At 44.4% G+C, this 25,090-nt stretch overlaps 1 protein-coding gene and 1 pseudogene across 1 annotated transcript in view; both read left to right on the top strand.

The window, feature by feature from the left end:
- The first annotated feature begins 2,678 nt into the window (after positions 1–2,678).
- Positions 2,679–25,090, top strand: part of MPP1 (membrane palmitoylated protein 1) — a 28,147-nt gene continuing 5,735 nt past the window's right edge. Inside the window, exons 1-6 of the mRNA XM_016133472.2 lie at positions 2,679–2,922; positions 18,054–18,197; positions 18,430–18,508; positions 19,361–19,446; positions 21,784–21,852; positions 23,695–23,891. Of these exons, the coding sequence (XP_015988958.1) occupies positions 2,818–2,922; positions 18,054–18,197; positions 18,430–18,508; positions 19,361–19,446; positions 21,784–21,852; positions 23,695–23,891 (680 nt within the window). The 5' untranslated portion in view covers positions 2,679–2,817. The remainder of the gene's footprint in view (positions 2,923–18,053; positions 18,198–18,429; positions 18,509–19,360; positions 19,447–21,783; positions 21,853–23,694; positions 23,892–25,090) is intronic.
- On the top strand, positions 22,404–22,522 carry LOC118608607 (annotated as a pseudogene).

Below are 25,090 nucleotides of genomic sequence, written 5' to 3'. Positions count from 1 at the left end.
CACTAAATATATTTGTTGTAGGTTTTTTAAAAAATAACTTTTTAAAACCAGTTTAAGGATGTTTCCTTCTATGCCTAGTTTGTTAAAAGATTTTTTTACTACCATGAATAGATGTTGAATTACATTATTTTTTACCTACTGAGATAATAGAATTTTTCCCATTAATATCTCAACATGGTAAATTGGATTAATAAATTTACTAATGTTCAACTAATCTGGAATTCCAATATCTCAAGTTTTTGGTTCAGTTTGGTTATCTGTAGTTTCTGCTGGATCTCATCCATAGGGGCTTGTTTCCTTGTTTGTAGTGTTTTTGCTTTTTGTTTTGTTTTGTTTTGTTTTGTTTTTGCCGTTAGCTGCACATTTTCTTGGCAAATGTGTGTGAAAATGAAGGTCTGTGTGAAAATGAAAGTATTAATGACGACTTCTCCAGAAATGACTTGTGTTTTTGCCAGTTGCCTTAGGGCCCTGTCAGTCAAGAAATCACTTAAATTATTCACTTAAGGTTTGTCAGACCATCCTGGGAGTGTGACTTTGGGCTACCAACAGTGCAAAGGCCAATCCGTACTTATAAAATCTCTAGGAAGAGTTTTTATTTAGCCTCTTGTGGTAGATTCAATTGGCAGTCCTGCAGAAAAAGAGGTTAGTGGTTGCCAGGAGGTAAGAGCAGAGAGATTAGGGAGTGATTGATGATGGGTACTGGGTTTCCTTTGGGAGTGATGAAAATGTCCTGGAATTAGATAATGGTGATGGTCATACAACTCTACGGTTATACTAAAAACCATTTGAATTGTTCACTTTAAATGGGTGAGTTCTGGGAAAGAGAGTAAGACAAAAAGTTTTTCTTAAGTATTGATATCAATCACTACAGTTACTTAACATATAAAAATGGGAAAATTGGACCCAATTTACACCCCTCAAATTCAGTCTGACCAGACCCCTGGAGGCTCTGACTCCTAAAACTTCTGGACCCAGCACGGAACTGTGGCGTGTGAGGTCTGACTCCCTAGTGACTGCCAGGACCCAGGAAACAGAACTCAGAGGTATGAGAAAATTAACACCCAACTCGGTGAATTTTGACCAGTTAAAGAGATGAGGCCGAAACCTGCTGGCAGATCAGTTCCTTTCCCTTCCTTGATGGTTTCACAATGCTGTGATTCTGTACATGCGAAACTAATACAATATTGTATGTTAGCTACATTTTAATTTTTTTAAAAAAAGTCTTTTTAAAAGGGTGTCGTAGTTCTATATAGTATGTCCGAAGGCATCCGGGGAGACTGAGAAACAGGCTGTATTTTCATGATTAGCAGTGGCAAGCTCAGGGGCACACTAACTTATATTCTTTTCATCCTTCTGCGCCTCACTTGCCCTCGCTCTTACACCCATGGGATTGCATCCTCCAGTAAAGCTTTAGCACATATGTTTTTCTTCAGGCTCTGTTTTCCAGCGGACCCAGAAACCAGTTTTCCAGCTATAAAATCTCATCTGTGCTCAGAGGAGGCCGGCTTCATGGAGAGGTGGGAGAAACGAAAAATCACTGGGCTCAGGAGAAGGAGCAAGGCTGTGCTTACTATGATTTCTCTTCCTGGACAAACAAGGCGAGCTCTAGGTCTGAATATTTTGTGTGTGCATGGAGGAAGGCTTGGAAGGTTACAGGCCAGACTGGGGAAAGTTGTTCTCTCTGAGGACTGGGAAGGAATGATGGAAGAGGTTTTCTCCATTTTGTGTATTTATGTATCCCTGATTTGTTTTCTTGTTTCAATATTTCATTGTGTTAATATGCCACAGTTGATGGGCTTCGAGTTGTTCATAGGCTTTTTTTTTGTTATTAACAAAAGTATTTTTATGACCTCTGTTCGACATGTTGTACATATCCAAGAATTTCTCTTGGAGAATATATATATTCTCTCTCTCTCTCTCTCTCTCTCTCTCTCTCTCTCTCTCTCTCTCTCTCCCTATACACACACACACACGTATACACACACATATCCTCTCTCTCCTGCTTGGCTTTAAAAGGGCCAGGTTTTTATCAGGTAAAGGTGTCTACAGATCATGGACATGTAAGTCCAGTAAAAGTTTTATTCAGAAAGACTTCCATCATTTAGACTGCTGTTTTAACGCCACCAAGGCATTAGGATGCTAAGGGTTCCTGCTCTGCCTAGGATTCCTAAGGAATATTGGCTCCCTTTGCTTCCACTGATCCCTCAAATTTTTTGTGACATTAACAGCAGCAGGCGTGGCCTACGACAAGTAAAAACAGTTTGCAGTTGGAGGCAATCTGCTCTTTCATCACTGAACAGCGATGTAAAATGACAGGGTACCCGCAGCACAGGAGCCTCAAAGGCATTTTCGCAATGTCCTGCGCCCGCATCCATTTATGGGTAGAGCCTGGAGTTGAAAGGGCGGCTGCCGCTGCGCCTGGACGCTTGCCCGCCATCCCCAACGAATTCGGCCAGGATGTGAGCCTTGCGCTCAACCGCCCCGAGGCTGGGGGCCGCTCCGCTGTTTGGGTGCGGTTTTCTTTACTCCTCCGAGCCCTTATGGCGCTCAGCCGCAGGGGCCCCGACAAGAGAAGCGCCTCCTAGTGGCCCAGCAGTAGGGCGCTACGGGGGTCGGCGTGGGCGGGCCCAGGGGCGGGGCGAGGGCGGCGGGGGCGGGGCGAGGGCGGCGGGGGGCGGGGCGCCTGCGGGGTGGAGACGGGCCCAGCCGCACCACCTCCGCCTCCTCCGCCGCCCCGCAGGCCCGGAGCCCTCACACTCCAGTCTCTGGCCGACCCCTAGTGTCTGCGTCCCCGCGTCTCCACGTCCGGGCTCCCGCATGATGACGCTCAAGGCGAGCGAGGGCGAGGGCGGGGGCAGCATGCGTACAGCGCTCTCCGACCTCTACCTAGAGCACTTGCTGCAGAAGCGCAGCCGGCCCGAGGTGAGCGGGCCCCGTGGGTCCCCCGGTCGCGGGGTGCAGGGCCAGGACTCCGCATCGGGTGTGCTGCCCGCCGCGGGACCTCCCCCGTCTACGGCCCTGGCCCCGGAGGGCCTGTCCTCGGGGGTCTTGTCCCTGGGATGAAGGCCGCAGCGGACAGCAGGGTGTGCTGGAGTTTCGGGTGTGCCGGGTGGTTGCCCCCAGCAGCCAGCCCTTCTAGGTGGCAGTCACGGGGGGGCCGCGGCCTGGACAGAGCCCTTATTAAGGTCAGGGAAACTTCTCCGTGGACGGAAGTCAGGGTGAAGGAAAGACTTCAAGGGACAGATCCAAGAATAGGTCTGCTTCGTTGCTGTTCGCATGCTTGCGTTCGGTCAGTAGAAAGCATTGTGAAAGGCAACTCAGGCTCTAAAGTGCCCACTCACTGTCCCTCTGCATTTAGGCAGGACCCCTTGCGCTAGTGTGCATATGTGGTAGCCTGCGTATTTGTGTGAGTGGACAAGGAATACAAGATTTCGGGGGTAATTCTGCACTACACATTCTCTGCGATGCCCCGTTAATACCTGGTAACCTCTGTCCTTAAAGATGCCCACGGAGAGGTTGATCATTTTCTTATTATGTCATCTAGATCTGGGTGTGGGTTGCACCCAGCAAGGTAAGGTTGTCATCCAGAGTATCTCAGGCTGGGGTGCCCCAATGCCCCCTCCATTCCCTCACTCATCTGGAGGCTGAGGCTGGCTCTCAGTCAGATCTGTCAGGCACAAGACAGGCCACTGGCCCCTCCATGGGGCCTGGCCTTCTTCACAGCATGGTAGCCAGGTACCAGTGAATGTCTACAGAGAGTTTGGGGGGAGACAGAGGGGCAGAGAGAGCGCGCCAGACTGACGCTTTGGTGTCTTTGATGACCTAGCCTCAGAAGTCCCATGGTCAGTGTTTCTTTGACAGCAGGGTCCTCTGGGCATGCCCATTTTCACACTCACCGTTTCTAAATGCCTTGTAAGTGGATCCTCAGAAAGGTTTGCTGAATTAATAAATGACGGAAGAGGCGGACATTAGTGATTTAGTGCAACCTTCTGCTTTCACAGATAAAGAAACTTAAGATCCATGAGGCAAAGCAAACAGTAGAGCTGCAGTCTTTGGGCTGAGTGTTATTGGTTCAAGGTAAACACTGATAAACCTGAGAACTGAGGCTGGATTTTTGTTTCTGCAGAGTCCAAGCTCAGTGTGCTCTCTGCTTCGCCACATCGCCCTCCCTTCATACACTCCTCAATGCGGTGTTCACACCAGTCAGTCATTTCCGATCATGATTGCAATAGCCTGTGCTTCAATGATCTGTGGTGAGGAAGATACTTGTTATTCGGATGACAAGACAAAGTCGGAAGTTATGAACTGGGCCTAAAACCACCTGGGTCCCTAGAAGTTTGGACACGTGATTATTTTTTCTGCCCTATAATCAGCTCACTTGGCTGAGCCTTAACTCTTTCAAAATATCTCTTTATTAAATTTACTTTTGGCAGCTTTATTGAGGTATAATTAACATACATATAACTCATGAATTTAATTGTGCATTTTGATGGGATTTGACAAATACATATGGTCCTGTAACTGTCACCAAAATCATGATCTAGAATATTCGTATCACTCCAGAAAGTTCCCTCGTGATCCTCTATAGCCAGTTCCCCCAACTCTGGAAATCTGCAAACCACACTGCAGATGGATCTCCTTTCTGATATTATCATTTTGCCTTTTCAAGACCGTCTTATAAATGGAACCCATCTGTGTGGAGTCTTTTTCTAGCCATCTCCTTTCACTCAGCATAACCTGCCTCCATGACCAGACCTGTGTAAACCATATGGGCAGGTTGAGAGATTATGTGCTTTTTAGAAAAGACACCCTATCACCATCACTACGAGAGTTATGTTGTGGGTGCACCGTCTGAGTAAATTGCACTTTTTGCGGAGCTGTGAGTCTATCCTAAAATCCTGGCTACGCTCTGTGGTTTAGCCCATTTGTTTGGGTGTTATTAAAGGGTTTGAAGTAGCTGAAGTAAGAAAACTTACTACATCCCCGAATAAAAGAGTACCCGGATCTGCCAAGGTGTGGCCATCGGAGGGAGAATCTCCACGTGCTGACAGCTGGCTCGACACCACGAACCTGCTGATACTTCTTTCATTTTTTTTTAGAGTCAAAAGAAAAGTTTATTAGAAAAGGGATAACACTCCACAGAGCATGGTCGCCTCTCAGGGGCAGAGTGAGAGGGACCTGATACTTATTGCTTGAGCTTAACCTTCCCTTTGAGGTCCTCAGCAGTCTTTGCTGTCAACACTAGGCTCCGCCTCTCACTTGCGTGTGGCCTTGGGCTGAAGCTCTCTGTCCTTGGGTGTCTCTTCTCTGCTTGGAGGGTTGGGGCAATGTTTACCAGAAGTCATGCTTGTCAAGCACTTCAAACCTCATGGGACATTGACCCGCTCTGGGACATCCAACATCTTTCTTAAGAGCCCCATGCCCAGTAGGAGTCAACACATCTTCCTATTCTGGCAAGAAGCAGGAAAACCTGTCAGGGAGTTGTTCGCTTTAATGGAATTGTCGCCAAAAGCTTCATCTAAGGGGATCGCTTTCTGTGAAAGTTCTAGTCTCAAAACTGAAAGTTTCACTTTTGACCGTAGTCTGCATGTAATGTTGAAAAAGTATTGTCGAATGATGATTTTGCCAGAGGTTTGAAATGTAGCCTGTCTCCTACATTTAAGTCTAGTTCCTTCCTTGAAGAAACTCATTTTATAGGCTCTCTCTGGCCTTATTCTTTACGGTAATCTCCATTAGTGCGTGTAAAATTGGTCGTAAAATTCCAAATACTGTTTTTCTGTTCAGTCTTATTTGAAGCAGCACTTTGCCCACGACCTGAAGCCATAGTCAGGTATCTCTGAACATTCACTTCCGCCCAAAGATGGCCTAACAGATGTCAGGCCCCAGGTGAGTCTCCACTAGGAAGACCCATCGATTGCTTCCTAAGCGAACAGATGCAGCCTTACTCCATACTGGTCATTATTCATTCTGACCTGCCATGCACAGGCTAAGAAGTGGGGGACACAGAGGCAGGTGTAGCACAGAGGCAGGTGTAGGGTGCTGTGAAGCTTTCGGAGCCTGAGTCTTTTCTCTTCACACAAAGGATAGTAGAAAATAAAGTGTGATTTTCAATTCATGCCCTCCTCTCCCCATATTCCCAGTACAAGATGCGGTCCCAGCCAGTATGACTCCTTCCCTGCCTTTCCCTTCCAGGGACTTTGTGACTGCCCATCAAAACCAAAGGACTTGGTATACCATGCAGATAAGAAATCAGGGATCTTTAGGACCACTCGGAGGTTAAGAGGATTAGAGTTTTATCATTTAATTATAGTCAATATTTTAAATTAGAGAAGATAAACTTTTTCTGACCTTGGCACTATTGACATTTAGAGTCTGGTCATTCTTCATTAGAGAAAGTAGTAATACCCACCCCACTCCCCAGTTGTGGCAATCAAAAATGTCTTGGGACATTGCAAAATGTACCTTGGGACAAAGGAAACAAGTCAGTTCACCATTGCATTGATGCAGGGACTGTCCCTAAGCAGTGAATTGCTCAAATCTTTCAGTGCAGCTAAAAAAACAAGGACTAGAGGTCTCTGGGTGTGGAGTGTAGAAAGGCAAGACTAAATAACCCAAATTTCCAGAAGTGGCTGGGGGTAAGGGAAGTGACCCCAGGGGTGGGGACAGGAAGAAAAACTCTGAATTAGGGAACCAGAATAAAACTTTCGCAACATGGAATTTTCAGATTCTTCACTTATAAAGAAGTATACATGAGCAACATACATATATATGTTTTGCGCAAAAGTCACCTTTCCTGCAAGGCCTTTTGTGGACACGCTATTTGAAATTGCAGCCCCTCCCCAGCCCCACGTCTGCCTTATTTTCCTCCATAGTAGATATCATGATCCTTTCTCACTCCCTTCACCTTCCCCTCACCTTTTTAAAAATTTTTCAATTACAGTTGGCATTCAATATTATATTAGTTTCAGGTGTACAGGATACTGGTTAGGTATTTATATAATTTACAAAGTAATCCCCCTGATTAGTCTGGTACCCACCTGGTACCACACATAGTTATTACAATATTATTGACAATATTCCCTGTGCTGTACTTTACATCCCCATGACTATTTTGTAACTACTAATTTATACTTCTTAATCCCTTCCTCTTTTTCGCCCAGCCTCGTATCTCCTCTCTCATCTGGCAATCATCAGTTGTTCTCTGTATCTGAGTCTGTTTCTCTTTTGTTTATTCATTTAGTTTTCCTTAGATTCCACATATAAGTGAGATCATATGGCATTTGTTTTTGTCTGACTTATTCCACTCAGCACAATACCCTTTAGGTTAGGGGTCCCCAACAGGGCTGCACAGCCAGAGGTGAGCGGCAAGCCAGCTTCATCTGTATCCGCAGCTGCTCCCCAGCACCAGCATCGCCATCTAAGCTCCACTTCAGATCACCAGGCATTAGATCCTCATAGGAGCACCAGGCCCTGGTGCCAGAAAGGTTGGGGACCGCTGCTCTAGGTCCATCATCCATGTTTTGCAAATGGTAAGATTTCATTCTTGTTTTTGGCCGAGTAATATGTACCACGTGTTCTTTATCCAGTCACTATTGATGAGCTCCTACATTGCTTCCACATCTTGGCTATTGTCAGTAGTGCTGCAGTGAACAATCTTTTCGAATTAATCTTTTGGATTTCTTTGGATAAATACCCAGAAGTGGAATTGCTGGGTCATAAGGTAGTTCTATTCTTTCTTTCCTTTTATTTTGTTTTTTGTTTTTTGAGAAACCTCCAGACTTTTCCACAGTGGCTACACCCATTCGCAGTCCCACCAAGCAGTGCACGAGGGTCCCCTTTTCTCCACGTCCTCGCTAACTCCTGTTATTACATGTCATCATCTTCCTGGGATGAGTACTCGTCCTCTGGGAGGTGGGTTCCAGCCCCCCTGGGGTGCAGCTCTCCCAAGTCGTGTGGCAGAAAAGCCCTACTGATGCTTGGGCTCCAGGTGAGATGACCTGGGAGCAGAACGTGCCCTGCAGGTCTGAAAGGAACCAGCTTCCATCAGTAGCAGTTTGGGCCCCTAACACAGAGAGACGTGCGGTGCCTGCGTTCTCTCCTTGAACCCTCACAGTCTCTGAAGTCTGTGCTCTTAGTTGATATCCCAGAGATTGAGACTCACTAGCCCTTTACCTTCAGACAAGCTTCTAAACTGTTTCGCACTAGATGGGGAGGAGGATTTCATGGTGGCCTGGGCACAGTCCAGGCACTATGCGACAGCAGTATCTGGCTCAGCAGTCCCATGTTTCTTGCTGTGTGGGGCTACTTGGGTTTCCTGTTTTCCTTCCGTGGAGGGAGAAGCCTTTGCCTGTGTACATAGTACACTGGGTAGATAAAGCGCATTGGCAAAAAATCTCGAGACACTTGGCCTTTGGGTCAATGTGTGTTCTCCAATGGATTTACTGCCTGAGAAACAATGCACCTAGTTAATGTGTAATTTTAAGACAGTACTTGCTAGAATGTGCTGGCTCTTAGGCCTCCCTCTCCCCCCACCTCTTTTCCCCAGCTCTTGTTTTTTTGTGGTTTTCTCAGTTTGTCTTGTGTTTTTTTTTTACCCTAAAGTGGAGTAAGATCTCAGGGTGGGGGACAGAGAGTGGGCGTGTTGGCATGCCCAGGGCGTCACTTTCTTGGTCTGGACCTTCTCCGGAGTCTCTTTACCAGCCGTGGAGTCGGCACAGAGCCTCACAGCAGGCTGAACTGTGCTCGTTATTTCCTTTGGTCACCGTCACTCGTTTGTAATCTGGCCGTTTGGATGAGAAAACCAAGTTTAAGTGCGTCTGCTCTGTTCGCGTCCAACCCCCGCCCAAGTCTGTTTTTCATCTCTTTTTTAATCCTAACTTCCTTTGAGCAGCTACCTCTGCCCTTTGAACCCAATTGCAGATGTTTCCTCTGGGGGGGGGGCTTTCAGAGCAGAGGGCCTGCCACTCCAGCAGTTTGTGGGGCTAAAGGCCAAGAGGCTGCAGAGCAGAGGCCAGACGTGGAGTCGCGCAGCCGTGGGTGGGTGTTTACTCCCAAGTTCCTCCCACATCTGAGCAGTCATCTTCAACCAGAGCCACTCCCGCCTTGCCTTGTCATTGGGTGGAGGCAGGTGGTGGGGGCCAGCATAGCCCTGGGACTTCTCATGTCCACTGGGGATGAGGGTAGGGGTTTTGAAGTTGTAAAGTGAAGAATGCAAAATGGAAACTATACTGTTTGTTCAACATTGCTTATGTCACTTCCCAGTCACATGGTGGTGGTGGTGATGGTGGTGGCAATGACTGAAAAAAACAGCAGCACCTGCCATGGTAGTCGTTCATGTCACCAGTGAATGTCGAGGAAGCTCCTGGTAGAGCCGGCCCTGTTTTAGGTGCCGGGGGACCATGAGGGAAGACAGCGCATGAAGCCCTCTGCCAGTGCGAGACTTCCGTTCTGGAATAAACAGAATAAACAAGTCAGACATACACAGCACATTGGAATGCATTGTCAGCCGTTCAAAAAGGCCAGAGGAGATCAGGGAGCCAGGACAGGGGCCTGGCGCATGGCACCAGGAATGGGTGGATGGGTGGGACAGACTGTAGTTGAACTTGTCAGCCTGGTAGGTCATCCCAAGTCAAAAGCTAGCACCTTCCCCTTTCTCACGAGCTCAGTGTGTGCCAGCTGCGCAGCAGGCAGACTGGGGAGCAGCTTCATCGGGCAGAACTTGTGTCTGGACCCTGTTTCTTCTGGCTTTGCCTCCCGCTGAAGAGCAGACGTCTCTTAGGTCTGTCCCTGGGACTTCCTGTCTTCTTCCCCTCATTTCCATCCTCCTCACCATTCATAAACCTCTATGAAGCTCCATTTCCTAGTGTCGAAGAAAGCGGACAACCTTGGTCTGTGTCCTTTGAACACTTACATCTAAGACAGTCTTAAACTAGATAGAAGATATCTTTCCTGTTTATCATTTATAGTGGATGAATGAATGAACAAAGGATATCTCCCCATCATAGTTGGCTGCTGAAGGGCAGAGATGGTGGCTTAACTCTGTCAAGCTGTCCTGCATTTAATGTCATCTCTGACTCATGGTTCAAATTAAGTGATCGCCTTTGCTCTGTACACGTGTGTGCGTATGTAGGCACAGACATCAAGTGTGTGTGTCTGCCGATCCTGCAACTTTCTGTAGTGAGGAGATACGGGGGCCTAGTCGAAGCAGTTTGTTGGCAGGTAAGTCGAGGAAAAGCTGGCCCTTCCTTTCTGAGGGAAGTTTCACTGAAGACAGGTGCAGGGGAGGACTGAGTAGGCTGGGTAGAGTGTGTCTCAGGGACAAGTTCATGGTGCAGGTTGCTTTTGGAAGCCTTACTATCGAGAGCTGGTTCTCGCGTTACCACGTTGGAGGTTTCTGTTGACCTTAGTCATCATTTGTAACTTCTGGGGTGAGTGTGATAGTGACTCTTAGTCATCGCGAAAGGGAATGACTTGATGGATAAGCACATTTGAAAGATCAACCTTTGGGATGGCAACTCTTGAACTTCTCTTCCTGGAATGTGTTCTGCCTCTGGTAAGCTTTGCTGAATCTTTAATTTAAAGGCTGACAGGTTAAAATCAATCTTTGCAATAAAGCTAAATAATCAGTTCATCTGCCTTTTCAGGTACACTATCATGTAGGCTTCTCCCCCTTTCAAAGGTCATTTTGTATTCTGTGGACTGAAACTTTCTAATCTGTCATTGTTTAGAACATGATATAGGGCTCTGCCCAGTCTGGAAACACGGGAAAGTCATAACAAATGATGTATTGATGTACACTACAGCGTATGATACAATAACTCGGTCCATATATCCAGACTTCATGACCTCCCATCTACTAATATACTTAATTAACACACATAAATGGTAGCTGCTGATAAAGCCATAAAATTACTTTCTGACTTTGTTTTTCAGCTTTCTGAGCCCCACAATTACCAGTGATAAGAGATTTGTAAGGCAGGATCAAGAAAAGTCCTGTGTTTTATTAGAAGTGTGAGATTTGCAGCAATTGTTCAATGAGTGGCCCTCGAATTCCTCATTCCGTACACTCAATCTGTAATACATGCACGTGGTAAAAACACACAAATAGTGCAGATGGTTAATTTAAGAAAAGTAATTCTCCCTTCCTACTGGACTCTGCTTTTCCTCTGCTTTTTCTTGAATTTACTTAGGGAGATATTTGATCTCATGTCCTTTAAATAGATCTGTGGCAGTTGCCACCTAGCTTTGAAGAGTTTTGACCACATGGTCCTAGATCACCACGGACAATGCTTTGAGGAGCTATTTGGTCACCGCGTATCATGTCCTCTTACTTTCCCATCCCAGAATATGAGTGGGAATCTCAGTCTGAAAACTGACCCTGAATACTGTATATTTCTCAAGGATCTATTGCCTGTACTCATTCTTTCATCCCAAGCTCTCTTAGAGTTCTTTGGTTGCAAATGAGTGCTACTTGTCAGCCATTCTGCTAGTTATTTTATGCAATAAGTTCAACTCTGTCTACTAGGAGCTCAATAACAGGACAGTATCAAAACCATGGGACTGACGTTCGTATAGTGCGTGAGCGTAGTTCTATGTCATTTTATCGCGTTCAGATATAAGTAACCACCACCGCAATCAAGATAGTTTGGGTAGGTTGAATGGTTCCATCAACACAAAGACCTTCTTGCTGCTACCCCTATATAGTCACATCTCGCCTCATTCCCACCATCCCTGACCCCTGACAACCACTAATTCATTCTCCAGATCTATAATTTCGTCATCCCAAGAATGTTACCTAAATGGAATCATGTAGTATGCGACCTTTTGAGATTGGATTTTTTTCACTCTTCAGAATGTCTTTTAGATCTGTCTCAGGCTGTTGCTTGTATTAATAGCTTGTTCCTTTTTATTGCTGAGAAATGTTTCATGATGTGGATGGACCACATTCTGTTGAACTGCTCACCAATGGTAGGCCATTCTGGTTCTTTCCAGCTTTTTGGTCTTATGAATAAAGCTGTTATGAACCTACATGTACAGGTTTTGCATGAACTTTTCTCAACAAAGTGCCAGACTGTCTTCCTAAATGGCTGTACCATTTTACGTTCCCGCCAAATGGATGAGCGATCTATTGTCACAATTTTTTAACCTTTGCTGTTCTGACAAGTGTATAGTGGCATCTCATTAATGGTTTTAATTTGCATTTCTCCCTGATGGGTAGTGACATCGAACATCTTTTCATAGCCACATTTGTCATCTTTCTTTACATATCCCTTTCATGAAATATATGTTCAGTAAATATTTGCTCATTTTCTAATGAGATTGTTTTTATTATTGAGTGTTGAGCATTCTTTATATATTCCAGACACTAGTCTTTTGTTGAATGTGTGGTTTGTAAATGTTTTCTGTCAATCCATAGCTTAACTTTTCATCATCACAGACTTTCACAGAGCAAAAGTTTTCAGTTTCTAAGAGGTCCAATTTATCCATTTTTCCTTTTATGCATGCTGCTTTTGGTGCCAGGCACATGAATTCTTTGTCTAGCCCTAAATCCTGATGATTGTATCCTGGTTTTTTTTTTTTCTTAAAAAGCGTTCTAGTTTTAACAGTACGTTTAAATCCATGATCCATGTTATAAGGTGTGCCGTTTAGGTTAGTATTTCCTTTTTTGCCCGTGAGTACCTGATTACTTCTGCACTACTTGTTGAAACGTCTATCCTTCCTCCATTAAACTGGTTTTGCACGTGTGTCATAATCAATGGGCATATCTGCGTGGGTCTATTTCTGGGTTCTCTATTTTGTTCCATTGATCTATGTGTCTATTCCACACGGTCTTCGTTACTTGTAAGTATATAAGTCTGGAAACTGTGTGCCCTGGTTCCTTCCGCCGTGTTCTCTTTCAAAATTGTTTCACTGTTCAACGGCCTGTGTCTTTACATCAGGTACTTGATTTTTTTTTTAAAGCCATTCAGAGGTGCTTTCTGTGTAACCTACGTGGATCAGGCGAGTGAAGCCGCTTGTGTATAAGGAAAATAGCATCCCAGATGCAGGGGAATCAGCCACCAACAGGTGGCTTCTGTACCAGGGAGCAGAGGGGATGAATTGGAGGGCGCGCGCCCACCAGCAGGGGGCAGCCATTCCTCAGCCTGACCCAACAGCTTGATTCCACTTGTTTATGCCAGTTCGCCTCAATCGTGTTTGGGATGGCAAGACCCCAACTCAATTCTTATTTTCTCAGTCCCTTTTGCAACCTAGGATGGCCACGTTCTTTAGTTCTGGCCAATGAGACATGAACAGATGACCCCTGGAGAAGTTCTGGGACAGATGCCACTGTCCTGGGGCTTTTTTCCTTCTTCATGCCTTGAAAGTGGAGCTGAAGGCTGGATTCGCAGCTTTTTGGGAGAAGTTTTCACCCCAAGCCTCATTCCTTGCTTTTTCTGTACAGAGACTTCAGTGCCCCAAACTGTTGTGTCTGTGGAGTGACACAATTGTCCCCTGATGACTTCTCCGTGTTTTCTTCCTTTTTTGTGTTTTTATTTTCTTTCCCCCATGCTCCGATTTAAGCAGGACCTGGGGTGCACACAGGTGCCTAATCCGTCAACTCGAACCCGAATCCCAACCACTTGTGCAAATTCTTTGTCACCAGAATACAAAGCATTGCCTTCGCCAAGCTTTTAGGAATACTAGATTTTGATTTGCCTATACAGAAATAAATTAAAACTAAAGGGATGTGTGAAAGTTTGAAAGCTGAACATTTCCTTTAGTGGCATCTTTCCGGATGCCGAATCTATCCCAGCACTTGCCTGCAGAGAGGCCTCCGCAGCATCCGAACGACAACAGCCTACATTTGTAATCGAAGCACTGAGAGGTCTAGAAACTGGCCTGAAGTTACCCAGCTGCTAGTTAAGAGTCAGGACTCAAATGCAGACAGTTTGTATATGTTTCTTCTAAAAGGTAGGCCTGAGATTTGTCACCCGTGCTGTCTTTTTCCTCTTACCGATTTTTATCCTAAAGTCGCTAGTTCTCTTTCCAGGAAGGAAGCACTGTCATTTGTCTCCTTCCAGAGATAGCTTATGCATTTACAAGCAAATCTGTATTCAGTTTTCACTGTTTATGCTGATGATAGCATACCTTTCCCCACTGTGGTTTCTCCCTCCCCCCCCCCTCTGAACAGTATATCTTCAACATTAACATCAGAACATCCTTTTCATTGCTACGCGGGGTCCGTATGCCAGGATGCCCCCGTAAGATGCAGCATTAACTGCATTATTGGGTCATCTACTGTAGAGAAGCTTGAAGTTCTATGGAGTTCTGTGCTTCTAGGGATCATAAGTCAGATGTCTAAAGATAACCCTCTCCTAGACATTTCTGTTTTAAGAGCAATGCCATATGACTCAGTGTCATGTGAATCTAGTTGCTTCGCGAGGCAGTTTCCCTTTCTTAGTACTTCCCTCATTTGAGGCCGCTCAGTAGCTAACAGTACTTCAAATGTCACCATCTTACCAGAGTTTCTACTGACCTCTTGGAAAGGATGAAGTATATTAAAGTATCTTATGAGACATATATACATCCACAAGCCTCTACCCTCTTTGTCTGTGATCTTCCAGTTCTTTTCCCTCTAGGCCCTTGGGTAGGTCATTAGGCACTTCTCAGGAATGAATGGATGGATGGATGAATGAGTGAATGAATCTAGATAGATAGATTTCCACTTCCCCTTCCCCACAAAGTGGATGAGAAGGAGCCCCACTTACGGCCCCACTGTCTTTGAGGGACACCGCTGTGCATGGCTGGAACGCAGTCGCCACCCATTTTCAGCTTGTACGCAAATACCAAATCGACCCTCCCATAAACCAAACTCAGCCTATACCTCCTTCTCCATATTGTTTTTGGTTTAATATTTTATCTAGGGTTGGGGAGGGCACTTGTAGAAGTTTCTCCTTGGCCTTCCCACTGCGATAGCGCTTACCCCAAGACCTGGGCTACTTCAACATTAATAGATTAGAAAGATGAGAAAGAACTAGCAACGAGGACTGAGAAGGAGCATTTCAAGAAGAAAGTGATCATCTATGATATGCATAACCTCCATCTAATCACAAAAAAAAACTGCACAAACCGAAATTGAGAGAGTCTACAAAACAGTAGCCCTGTCCTCTTCAGAAATGTCAAGGTCATGAAAAGCTGAGGAACTTTTCCAGATTAAGGGAGACTAAAGAGATGTACAATGTGATTGCAGTGCATGGTCCTGGACTGGATCCTGGTCTGGGAAAGGAAAATGTACAGCTAGAAATGACATCATTGGGACAGTCGATGAAATTTGAATATGAACCGAGGACAAGATGATAATATCGTGTCCATGCGAAATTTTTATTGTCGAGAATGTTTTTGTTCTTAGAAAACACACAGAAGCATTTATGGGTTAAGGAACATGGTGTCTTCGGATTATGCTCCGATGATTCAAATTTTAAATTTGACACTGCTCTCCACGACTTTTGGTGCATGTGGCTACATGTCTCTGCTGAGTAGGAATGGCGGGGTTCACGCCCCCACCTGCAGGGCATGACAGTTCCGGTTCCCTCCATGGTTCGCCTCTTTACTCCCTTAATGCCATTTCCCCCCTCAATATTTTGTTTGGAAATTTTCAAACTGACTGAAAAGGTGAAAGAATTTTACAGTAATACCTATTAGCCGCACATCCTAGATTCTACAATTAATGCATGATGCTATGTTTGTTTTATCACATATCTATCCAAAAAAAAGGCATCCATCTAGCCACATTTTTTTCTTATTTCAAAATAAATTGCAGAAATCAGAATAGTTCACCCCTAAAAGCTTCAGCGTGCACCTCATTGGCTACAGTTCAATATTTCTTTATGTTTATTTTTTTAAATTTTGAGGTCGAGTTTATATACACTGAAATGTGCTGGAAGAGTTTTAACAAATACATAACACCTGTGTAGCCCAAACCCCCACCACGATATTCCTCACCGGCATCCCAGAAAGTTCTCTCCTTCCCCTTCCCAGCCTGCCCTTTCCCATCCCATCAGAGGCAACTACTGTTTTAGGTTTTTCACTGTAGTTTTGCTTGTTCCGAAACCTCATAAATCGTGTCATGCAGGATGTACGACTGTGCGTAAAGCTTCTTTCACTAACGTAATGCTTTTGAGGTTCGGCCATGCTGCTCCACGTAGCGGCAGATCTGTCCTTCATTGCTGAGTGGGATTCCATTATCTAAATCACTACAAGTGATTTATGCCTTGTCCTTGGATGATCACCTGCGCTGTTCCCACTTCTCAGTTATTATGAATAAAGCTGGCGTGAACATTCATGTACAAGCCTTTTCTTTTGCGGGCATATGTTCTCTTTTCTCTTGGGTGAAAATCTAGGAGTCAGATGGCTGGGACATAAGGTAAATGTGTGTTTAACTTTATATGAGAAATTGCCAAACTGTTTTCCACAGTGGCTGCAGATTTAGTGTTCCCGCTGGTAGCGTGTGCGGAGTCCAACGCTCGCTATCGTGTCTTTTTAGTTTGAGCCTTCCTAGTGGGTGTGTAGTGGCATCCTGTTGTGGTTTTAATTTGTATTTCCCTGATTTCACTGAGCACTTTTTCTTGTGTTTACTGACTTTTCATACGTCATCTTTGGTAAAGAGTCTATTCAAATCTATTGTCCATTTTTTTATTGAGTTTGTAAGAGGTTTTATTTTTTTTTTCTAAGTTCTGGACGCAAGTCTCGTGTCAGATGGAAGTACAGCAAATGTTGACTCTCAGACCATGCCATGCCTTTCCGGTTTCCTAACTATCTTCTGCTGAGTTTTTAGTTTTGCTAAAGTCAGTTGTTTGCTTTTGTGATTATTGCTCTCTGTGTCTACTAAACCTTTGCCTGCCTCAGTGAAATTTTTCAATGAACAGATGTTCTTAATTTTAAAGTATTTATCTTTTTAGTTTTCATTTAATAGTTAGGATCGTTTATGTCATATGTCATGAAGATATGCCATTTTCTTCTAGAAGCATGGTTCATTTACTTTTCGTATTTGGAGCTGCGATCCATCTGGAATTGGTTTTTGTGTATAAAACAAGCTGGGAATCCACATTTATTTTTCCCATATGCACATATGATTGATCTAGCACCATTTCTTACAAAGACTCTGCTCTCACCTGTATCAGAAACCAGCTGACCATGTATGTGTGTGGGTCTGTTTCTACACTTTCTAGTCTGTTACACTAGTCTTTTTCATAAAGAGGTCTTGCTGTCTAGTAGTGTAAGTTGTCCAGCTTTGCTGTCGTCAAGACTGGGGGAAGGGGTCAGTGGAGATGTCATCTTGGGCCGGTGGGTGGCCTGTGGTGAGCTCCACTAGAGGTCGCTGCTTGGATTCAGATCGTATTATTGTTAACACGGGCCAGGGGCTGGTCCTAAGTTCCGAACTCTCCAGTCCGGATAGAACTTGTTTGTAGCCTAAGAGAGAATCTGTGAGATACTGACGCTGACCCGAATCCCCTTTACCGCTGTGTGACACAGAGTATCAGGAAGTGAAGAAAGAGGAGAGCTACTGGCTCTCACGCCCACCAGGGCTCCTGTTTTGAATGGGAAAGGCCATTGTCATCTGTGCTCAGTTCTCCCTTTTGTTGGCACACGCCTACTGCAGTTGTCCCCTCTGCCTCCTCCCGTTAGGAATTACTTCCACCCTGGGTCTTTGCTGTGCAGTGTGTGCATGTGTGTGTGTGTGTGTGTGCACACCATGTAGCTACACGGCCCCTTCCCAGGAACCCTTGGGTCCCAGTGTGCATTAGAAGTGGGAATTTTTCCAATCGTATTATATTTTATATAATTCCCCCAGCAGGATCCAGGGCAGCACCCTGCAAATCAAACATGTTAATATTTCTGCGGCTAACTATATAAACATGTCTATTAAGTGGGATAAATAAAGCTTACAAACAGCTTCGCATCACTGCAAGTGAGATCGGATGCCAAACTGATGAAATAACTGCGGTTTTCAGGTTTTAGAATTGCAGCTACAGACCATTTGTTTCATACATTGCTCTATTGTTTTGACCTGACAGGCCGTGTCACACCAGTTGAATGCCGTGACCGAGGACATGTACACCAATGGGTCTGCTGCCACAGGTAGCCCTGCCCAGGGGAAGGGGCAGGAGGTGCGAAAGGTGCTGCTCATACAGTTCGAGAAGGTCACAGAAGAACCCATGGTAATCCCTTGTCACGTTCTCACCCACTGCTTGCTCTCGGTACCGTGAGTCACTGGGCCACGAGAGCAGAGTCAGAAGGCTGCTCGTGGAGTAGCGAAGCAGTCAGCTTTCATATTGTCTGTCTCCAGCTCCCGCCCGTCCTCGGAGCAGGCCCATTCTAGTTGAGGACCACCCCAAGTATAGACAGGAAATATTTCTCCTGAGAAATTACCTTCAATTGTCTTTATTGCAGGGAATCACTCTGAAGCTGAATGAAAAGCAGTCCTGTACAGTGGCAAGAATTCTTCATGGTGGCATGATTCACAGACAAGGTACTCTGTCGAGGGTCCTGGACTCTCAGTGGCAAGGGACGTGAATGAAGCTCATACTCTTCAAAACAGGGAGCATTTGTGCATGTGTGCCTAGAGATTTGATTGTGGCTTAATAACTGTCTCATTAGGATAACTGTGTGATGAGATCTTCGTAGGTGTTGCCCACTGCCACCATCTCCCCCTCTGAGCATTTCCCACGTTTTCTCAGTTAGTTCATATTTGAGCAATTACTATATGTGGCCCATTGCCTTAGCCTTTGAATCCATAGTAGCAAAGAAAACAGACCACCTCCGCCTCCTGGGGCCAACAGTTAAATTGAGGAAATAGACACTAAACATGTCCTACCCTGTTGGCTCCTTCCCTTTTATGTTGAGTTTTGTGTCTAGAGTGGCACAAATATTGGTTAGAACTCTTCACATAGACTCAAAACATTGATTAACTTAGGTAGCATTTTAGGGTCTCAGCTAAACCACAACAGAAAAGAAACGCAGATCTCCTTTGTCTTGCTTTGTTATTCTTCTTAGTTCGTGCAGGTGTGTCATACTCCCCTGGGACCTGTAGCTACTCTAGCTCCAGGGAACTTTGAGGATGAGGTGCTTTTACTCTGCTGTCAGCATACCAAGGTCAGGGAGGACGAGATAGTCTCAAACTGTGAAGCCTCGATGCGTCCCTCAGGGAACTCGAGAGGGCATTCATGGTTGCATGGTTTCAGTCCTGGGTATTTTACACACAATCTATTGTATAATATTCCCTGGATCATGGTTCCTTTCTGTGGTTCCTTTCTTGAGTTACATTGGCAGCTCTTGTTTGGACATTTACTCTTTCGTGGACTGATTTTTCATATCATGGTAGGCTCCCTTCACGTCGGGGATGAGATCCTAGAAATCAATGGCACGAACGTGACTAATCACTCGGTAGATCAGCTGCAGAAGGCGATGGTGGGTATTTTCTATGTCATTCTTTTCGTGAAATGTGGATCTGCACTGGCGTCAGCATACCTCACTTTTCTGTCAAAGTATTTGTACCTCATTGAGGAAACTATTATCATTGCTAATCTTTATTCTGTGCAAGAAATGAGAGTTTTCTGCTTTCACCGAGTAAACTTCTGAAACAAGGCAAATAACCCAGAACATCTATCTAGAAAGAACATTGAACTGGATGGCAGAAGGCCTTGATGTGTAATGGCATCTCTGAATCCCTGCTCTACTTTATTCTAGCCCTGTGATTTTGAGCAGGTGAATTAACGTGTCTAAGTCATCTGTAAAATTAAGATAGTAATCCCTATTCTAATGTCACAGATTTGTTATGAAGAGCAAATGGAGTATTATAATGTAAAGCGAAATGTGTTGTTTGGAGTCAATTGATATTTGTTGAGCACCTACTATATGCCAGGCATTGTGCTTAGCATTTGTGCTAGCTGTCCTGTTTTGCCCCTTGAGATTCTTCACCATCCTTCTCCACCCCTACACACACCAGAGATCATTCTTGTAACCAAAGCATTAACAAGCCCCTGGGGTATTGGGTGTAATATGCCACCACCAACAGGTGCCACAGTGCAGACACTCAGCATTGAGATGCTAGGGTACATGTCAGGGAATGAACCACAGACTAGCAACTCAGGAAAAAGTGTCATCTAAACCAAAATCTGGTGTCTCACTTGAGATATAGCTGAGGAAACTGAACCCTAGTTTTGAAACCTGCCCACAGTCACATAGCTATTTAAGGATACACCTGGGATTTGCTATAATCAAAACTCCTTGCTTAGACTTCTGCCTCTGACCAAGATGAAGAGCAGGGACTGTATTTACCCTGCCTCTTGAAATGACCCAAATCTTAAATGTCCATGCACCTAATGCCGGAGCTTCAGAAGACTTGAAGCAAAAACTGGTAGAACTGCAAGAAGAAAAGTACAAATCCACGATTATAGTCAGAGATTTCACTATCTTTCTCTTAACAATTTAAGAGAAATTATTTGTACTCACCAAATATCAATTGACTCTAAACAACACACTAAACTTTACATTATAAGTAGGCATAAAACAAGTGAGAATATAGAAGATGCAAAGAACACTGTAAAGCAACTTGACCTAACGGACATCTACAGAACACTCAACGCAGCAAAGTGTGTTGTCTGTCCACAATGAAATTAGAAATCAAAGACAGAATGAGATCTGGAAATCCCTAAATATTGTAAATTCAATAACACACTTCTAGATAACCCATAGGCCACAAGAAAAATCACAAGGGAAATTAGAAAATATCTTGAAGTGAGTGAAAATGAAAACACAGTGTATCAGAGTTTGTAGCATGGCACTAAGGCACTACCAGAGCACAGGTTTAGAGCACAAAATGCTTATATTAGAGAACAAGAAAGACCTCAGTCAATGGCCTCAGCTTCAACTCTAAGAAAGGGCATGATTGACAAAATAAAGGCAAAAAAAATACGATCATCTCAATATATATAGAAAAAACATTTGACAAAATTCAACATCCTTAATTATTAAAACTCTCAACACAACAGGTATAGAAGGAACATATGTTTGACACAATAAAAGCCACATATGACAGACCCACAGTTAGAATACTCAATGGCGAAAAGCTGGTAACTTTTCCTTGAAGATCAGGAACAAAAGAGTAGAATAGCTATTTTTTTGGAAAAGTAATTTGTGGATAGCTATTAAAATGTTCTTACCCTTTGATTTCCACCATGGGATTCTATTTTATAAAAATCAAAATGCATGTATACAATGATATATGTTCAAGGATATCTACTGCAGTGGATTGTAGTGAAAAAAATAAACTGGCACCAATCTCGGTACCCAGTAATGGGGAGGATGGCTGAATAAAGCATGCTATATCCATAGCCAAAATTGCATGTGTGTGTGTGTGTGTGTGTGTGTGTGTGTATTTATTCGCATGTAAATATTTGCAAATGTTTTTATAGGTGTAGAGAAAGGCATGGACATATGTGGGTTCATTTTAGGTACTTCTGGGGACCTTTTGTGCTCCAGTGTGGGGAGGAGGAGAAATGATTTGCTTCGTCCTCATCATTCTATATATGGATCTATGTTGTTATGCTGGTTTATGGAGCCCATGACACTCGTGTTGAAAGGGGGAATTGTCCTGCAATATTTCACAGTGTACAGTAAAGATGGCTGATGGGGAAAAAGGTACACGGAACTTTGATAGGGGAAAAATGAGTTTATGAAACCCCAACTCATCCAAGTTAGTTTTCCTTAAAATTTATCCCTCCCCACCACTTGTTTTTTTACTAGAAAGAAACCAAAGGAATGATCTCACTAAAAGTAATTCCCAACCAGCAAAATCGTCTTCCTGCTCTACAGGTAGGTAGCACCATTTTCTCTGTTGTGACGATGGCAGAATATCAGGCCCAGTGTTCAGGTCTGATTGAAGCGATGCAACTCTAATTTTTAAGTTCTAACTGTCTCACAAATGGAGCTGCCAGACGCTCTCTAACTAAACCGGCATCCACTACAAACAGGCAGGCCTTCTTTCTGACCACCAGCGCATCTGGTACTTTGCTGCCTATTTGTAATGAATGGGAAAGGAACGGGCAATCTCCTGATCCTACAACGCAAGAGGACGATGGGCAAAGAGAATGAAGAGGTCATTCACAGGACGAAAAATACGAATGACTTTGAACATATGAAAAAATATCCAATCTTACTGGTCATCAAAGAGGGACATAGTCTGAGCAGCGCTTTGGCAGATGAATGTAGAACAAGTGGGGGTTGTTTGTTTGTTTGTTTGCTTGTTTGTTTGTTTGTTTTAAAGAACTGAAGTTTCAGACGTGGTTCCATAGTGTAGCGGTTAGCACGTCTGCTTTACACGCAGAAGGTCCTGGGTTCACACCCCAGTGGAGCCACAGTTCATGGTCTATAGCCATGCCACCCTGAACAAGCCCAATCCTATCTGATCTCAGAAACTAAGCAGGGTCAGGCCTGTTTAGTATTTGGATGGGAGACCACCTAGGAAGACCAGGTGCTGTAGGTGTAAATAATAATAAGTAATAATAAAAAAAAATAAAGAACTGAAGTTTCTGTTGCAGATGACTATAATAACAGGTTCAGAGTCTATAATAAATATGTATGTGTTCATGTTTTCAATTTCTTGCTGTGTCACTTTTGGTAAATTGTATTTTTCAAGGGATTTCTCAAATGTATTGATGTGAAATTGTTCATGAAATCTTATAACCTTTTAAACATCTCTGGGATCTCTACTGATCTCAACTGGGAAATCGTATCTTCTCTGTTTTGTTTTTTTCTTTTTTTATTATTTGATATTAGTTTCAGGTGTATAGCATAGTGGTTGGACATTAATATAATTTATGAAGTGATCCTCCCAATAAATCTAGTACCCATCTGACACCGTACAGAGTTATTACAATATCACTGGCTATATTCCCTGTGCTGTACTTCACATCCCCGTGACTATTTTGTAACTACTCATTTGCATTTAATAGTTTTCCGTTTCATTTGTTTCTGCTCTTTATTATTTCTTTTCTTCTTTCTTTGGATTGGATTTGTACCCGTAATCTTCATATCTCAGGTAACCAGTATGAAATTCTGATACAGTTTCTTCCAGTCTTTTATTTTCCTATGTATAAATAAATATATATTTTTTAATTTCAACTATACTAGGTATTGTTTTTGCTTAATGATATTCTTATTTAGTGATCTATCAGCAGAATTTTGCAGAGGCATACAATATTCTTTTACAAGCTAATTTTTATAGGTACAGGTTTATATATTCAGTAGATGGCCATAACTTAACTGAATTTCCCATTTTGGGAAAAGTAAGTCATCTCCAATAGTTCACTGTTCAGTAACGCCGCGGTGAACATATTTATCCTTACACTGTAACTGACAGCTTTTGCCTAGAAGTGCATTGTGGGGCCAAAGGGTATCAGCTCAGACCCAATAAGCACAAACATGTTGACGTGGAAAGGCGTTTCATACCTTCTTGTTGCAGAGCTCGGGTCTGACTCCTGCACAGACACAGCAGTAACCAGTTCCACTCACTTCCGCTCCCCTTCCGTTCTCACCTCCGTGCTATTCATTCAATCCCGACCCTGCTTATTTACAGCAGAACTTCCTACTTAAATGTGCTGATGCTGGTGTTTCTCTTGAAGCTGCCACTGCAGATCCCCTCGCCTTCTTTTACAGATGTTCATGAGAGCACAGTTTGACTATGATCCCAAAAAGGACAATCTGATTCCTTGCAAGGAGGCTGGACTGAAGTTTGTTACTGGGGACATTATCCAGATCATCAACAAGGATGACAGTAACTGGTGGCAGGGGCGGGTGGAAGGCTCTGCCAAGGAGTCAGCAGGATTGATCCCTTCTCCTGAGCTGCAGGAATGGTGAGCCGCTTTTATATAGGTGGAATTTGCAGATGGGACAGACCTATGCCGGCCTCAAATGGTGGTTTAAGTTCAAAGCTCTGTCACCTTGTATGTAGTTTCTGTGGCTCCACTAAGCCAACCTCCCAGCTTCCCTGGCATAATGAGTGGGAGGGGCAATTGTGAGTTGATAAGCATGGCCGCCAGGCCTTTAATGGGAGAAGGAGCTAGAATAGCTCTTGTTTGCCTGTGAGCCTCTGTTTCCTCAAATGCAAGTGGTTACTTGCTTTGAGTGGCGGCACTGGGGGTGGAGTCTTTCCTGGTCTCCTGCCTCCCGCGCTAGTGACTTTCTGAGAAGATATCTTCTCAATCCTGCAGAAAACAGTCAACTTTGAAATATGTGTCCTTTCTGTAAATTCCCAATACATAGAACATGAGGTGGGAATCCACATTCGTTTTTCCCACATGCTCATCTGATCGATCCAGCACCATTTATTACAAAGAGCATGCTTACCTCACCGCACTGCAGCATCACCCATATCAGAAATGAGCTGAGGGAGGTGGGTGCCAACTGCCATCCAGACTAACGCAGGGGTGGCTTCTCAGGGCTCGTCCACCTCCCTCTCCGCTCTGGGGAGTCCTTATGTGGGTGTTCAAATACCTGGCAGTGGAAACGTGTCCATATCCTCCAATCGATGCGGCCCGACCCTCCCAGCCGGATTCTTTCCAAGTCCCTCTTTGCGGGGCCCTTGTGCAGTCCTGAGAATGTAGTGTACACATTGGCTCACTTGATTCTTCCCTCACTTCCTCCATACTGGTCTGAACCCTGCTCATCACAGACCCAGAACCAGCTACACACAAGAGAGTCTGAGACAGGGGGAGGGGCGGAGGGGTAGAGGGAGAGAGAGAGGAAGAGACAGGGAGGTTGAAGGGAGCGGGAGGGAGAGAGACATATACAGACAACAAAAAAAGAAAGAGACAAGCCGAGCGACCAAGGGGCGTCTAAGAGAGAGACACACAGAGAAAGTGAGGGGCTGAGAGAGATGAGGGGGAGAGGATGACAGTGAGGGGGGCATGTTAGAGACGCGCGGAGTATGGGTGGCTGGCACAGGGCATGAGGGGGAAGGAGAGGGGGTCAAGGACAACACGAAGGTTTTTGGCAAGTGCAAAGGGAAGAAGGCCGATCAGCGTAGAGGTGTAGCATAAAAGGGAAAGGAGGT

Source organism: Rousettus aegyptiacus, unplaced genomic scaffold (genome assembly GCF_014176215.1).
Source record: "Rousettus aegyptiacus isolate mRouAeg1 unplaced genomic scaffold, mRouAeg1.p scaffold_m13_p_9, whole genome shotgun sequence".
Classification (NCBI taxonomy): Eukaryota; Metazoa; Chordata; class Mammalia; order Chiroptera; family Pteropodidae; genus Rousettus; species Rousettus aegyptiacus.
This window is presented reverse-complemented; position numbering and strand designations above follow the sequence as displayed.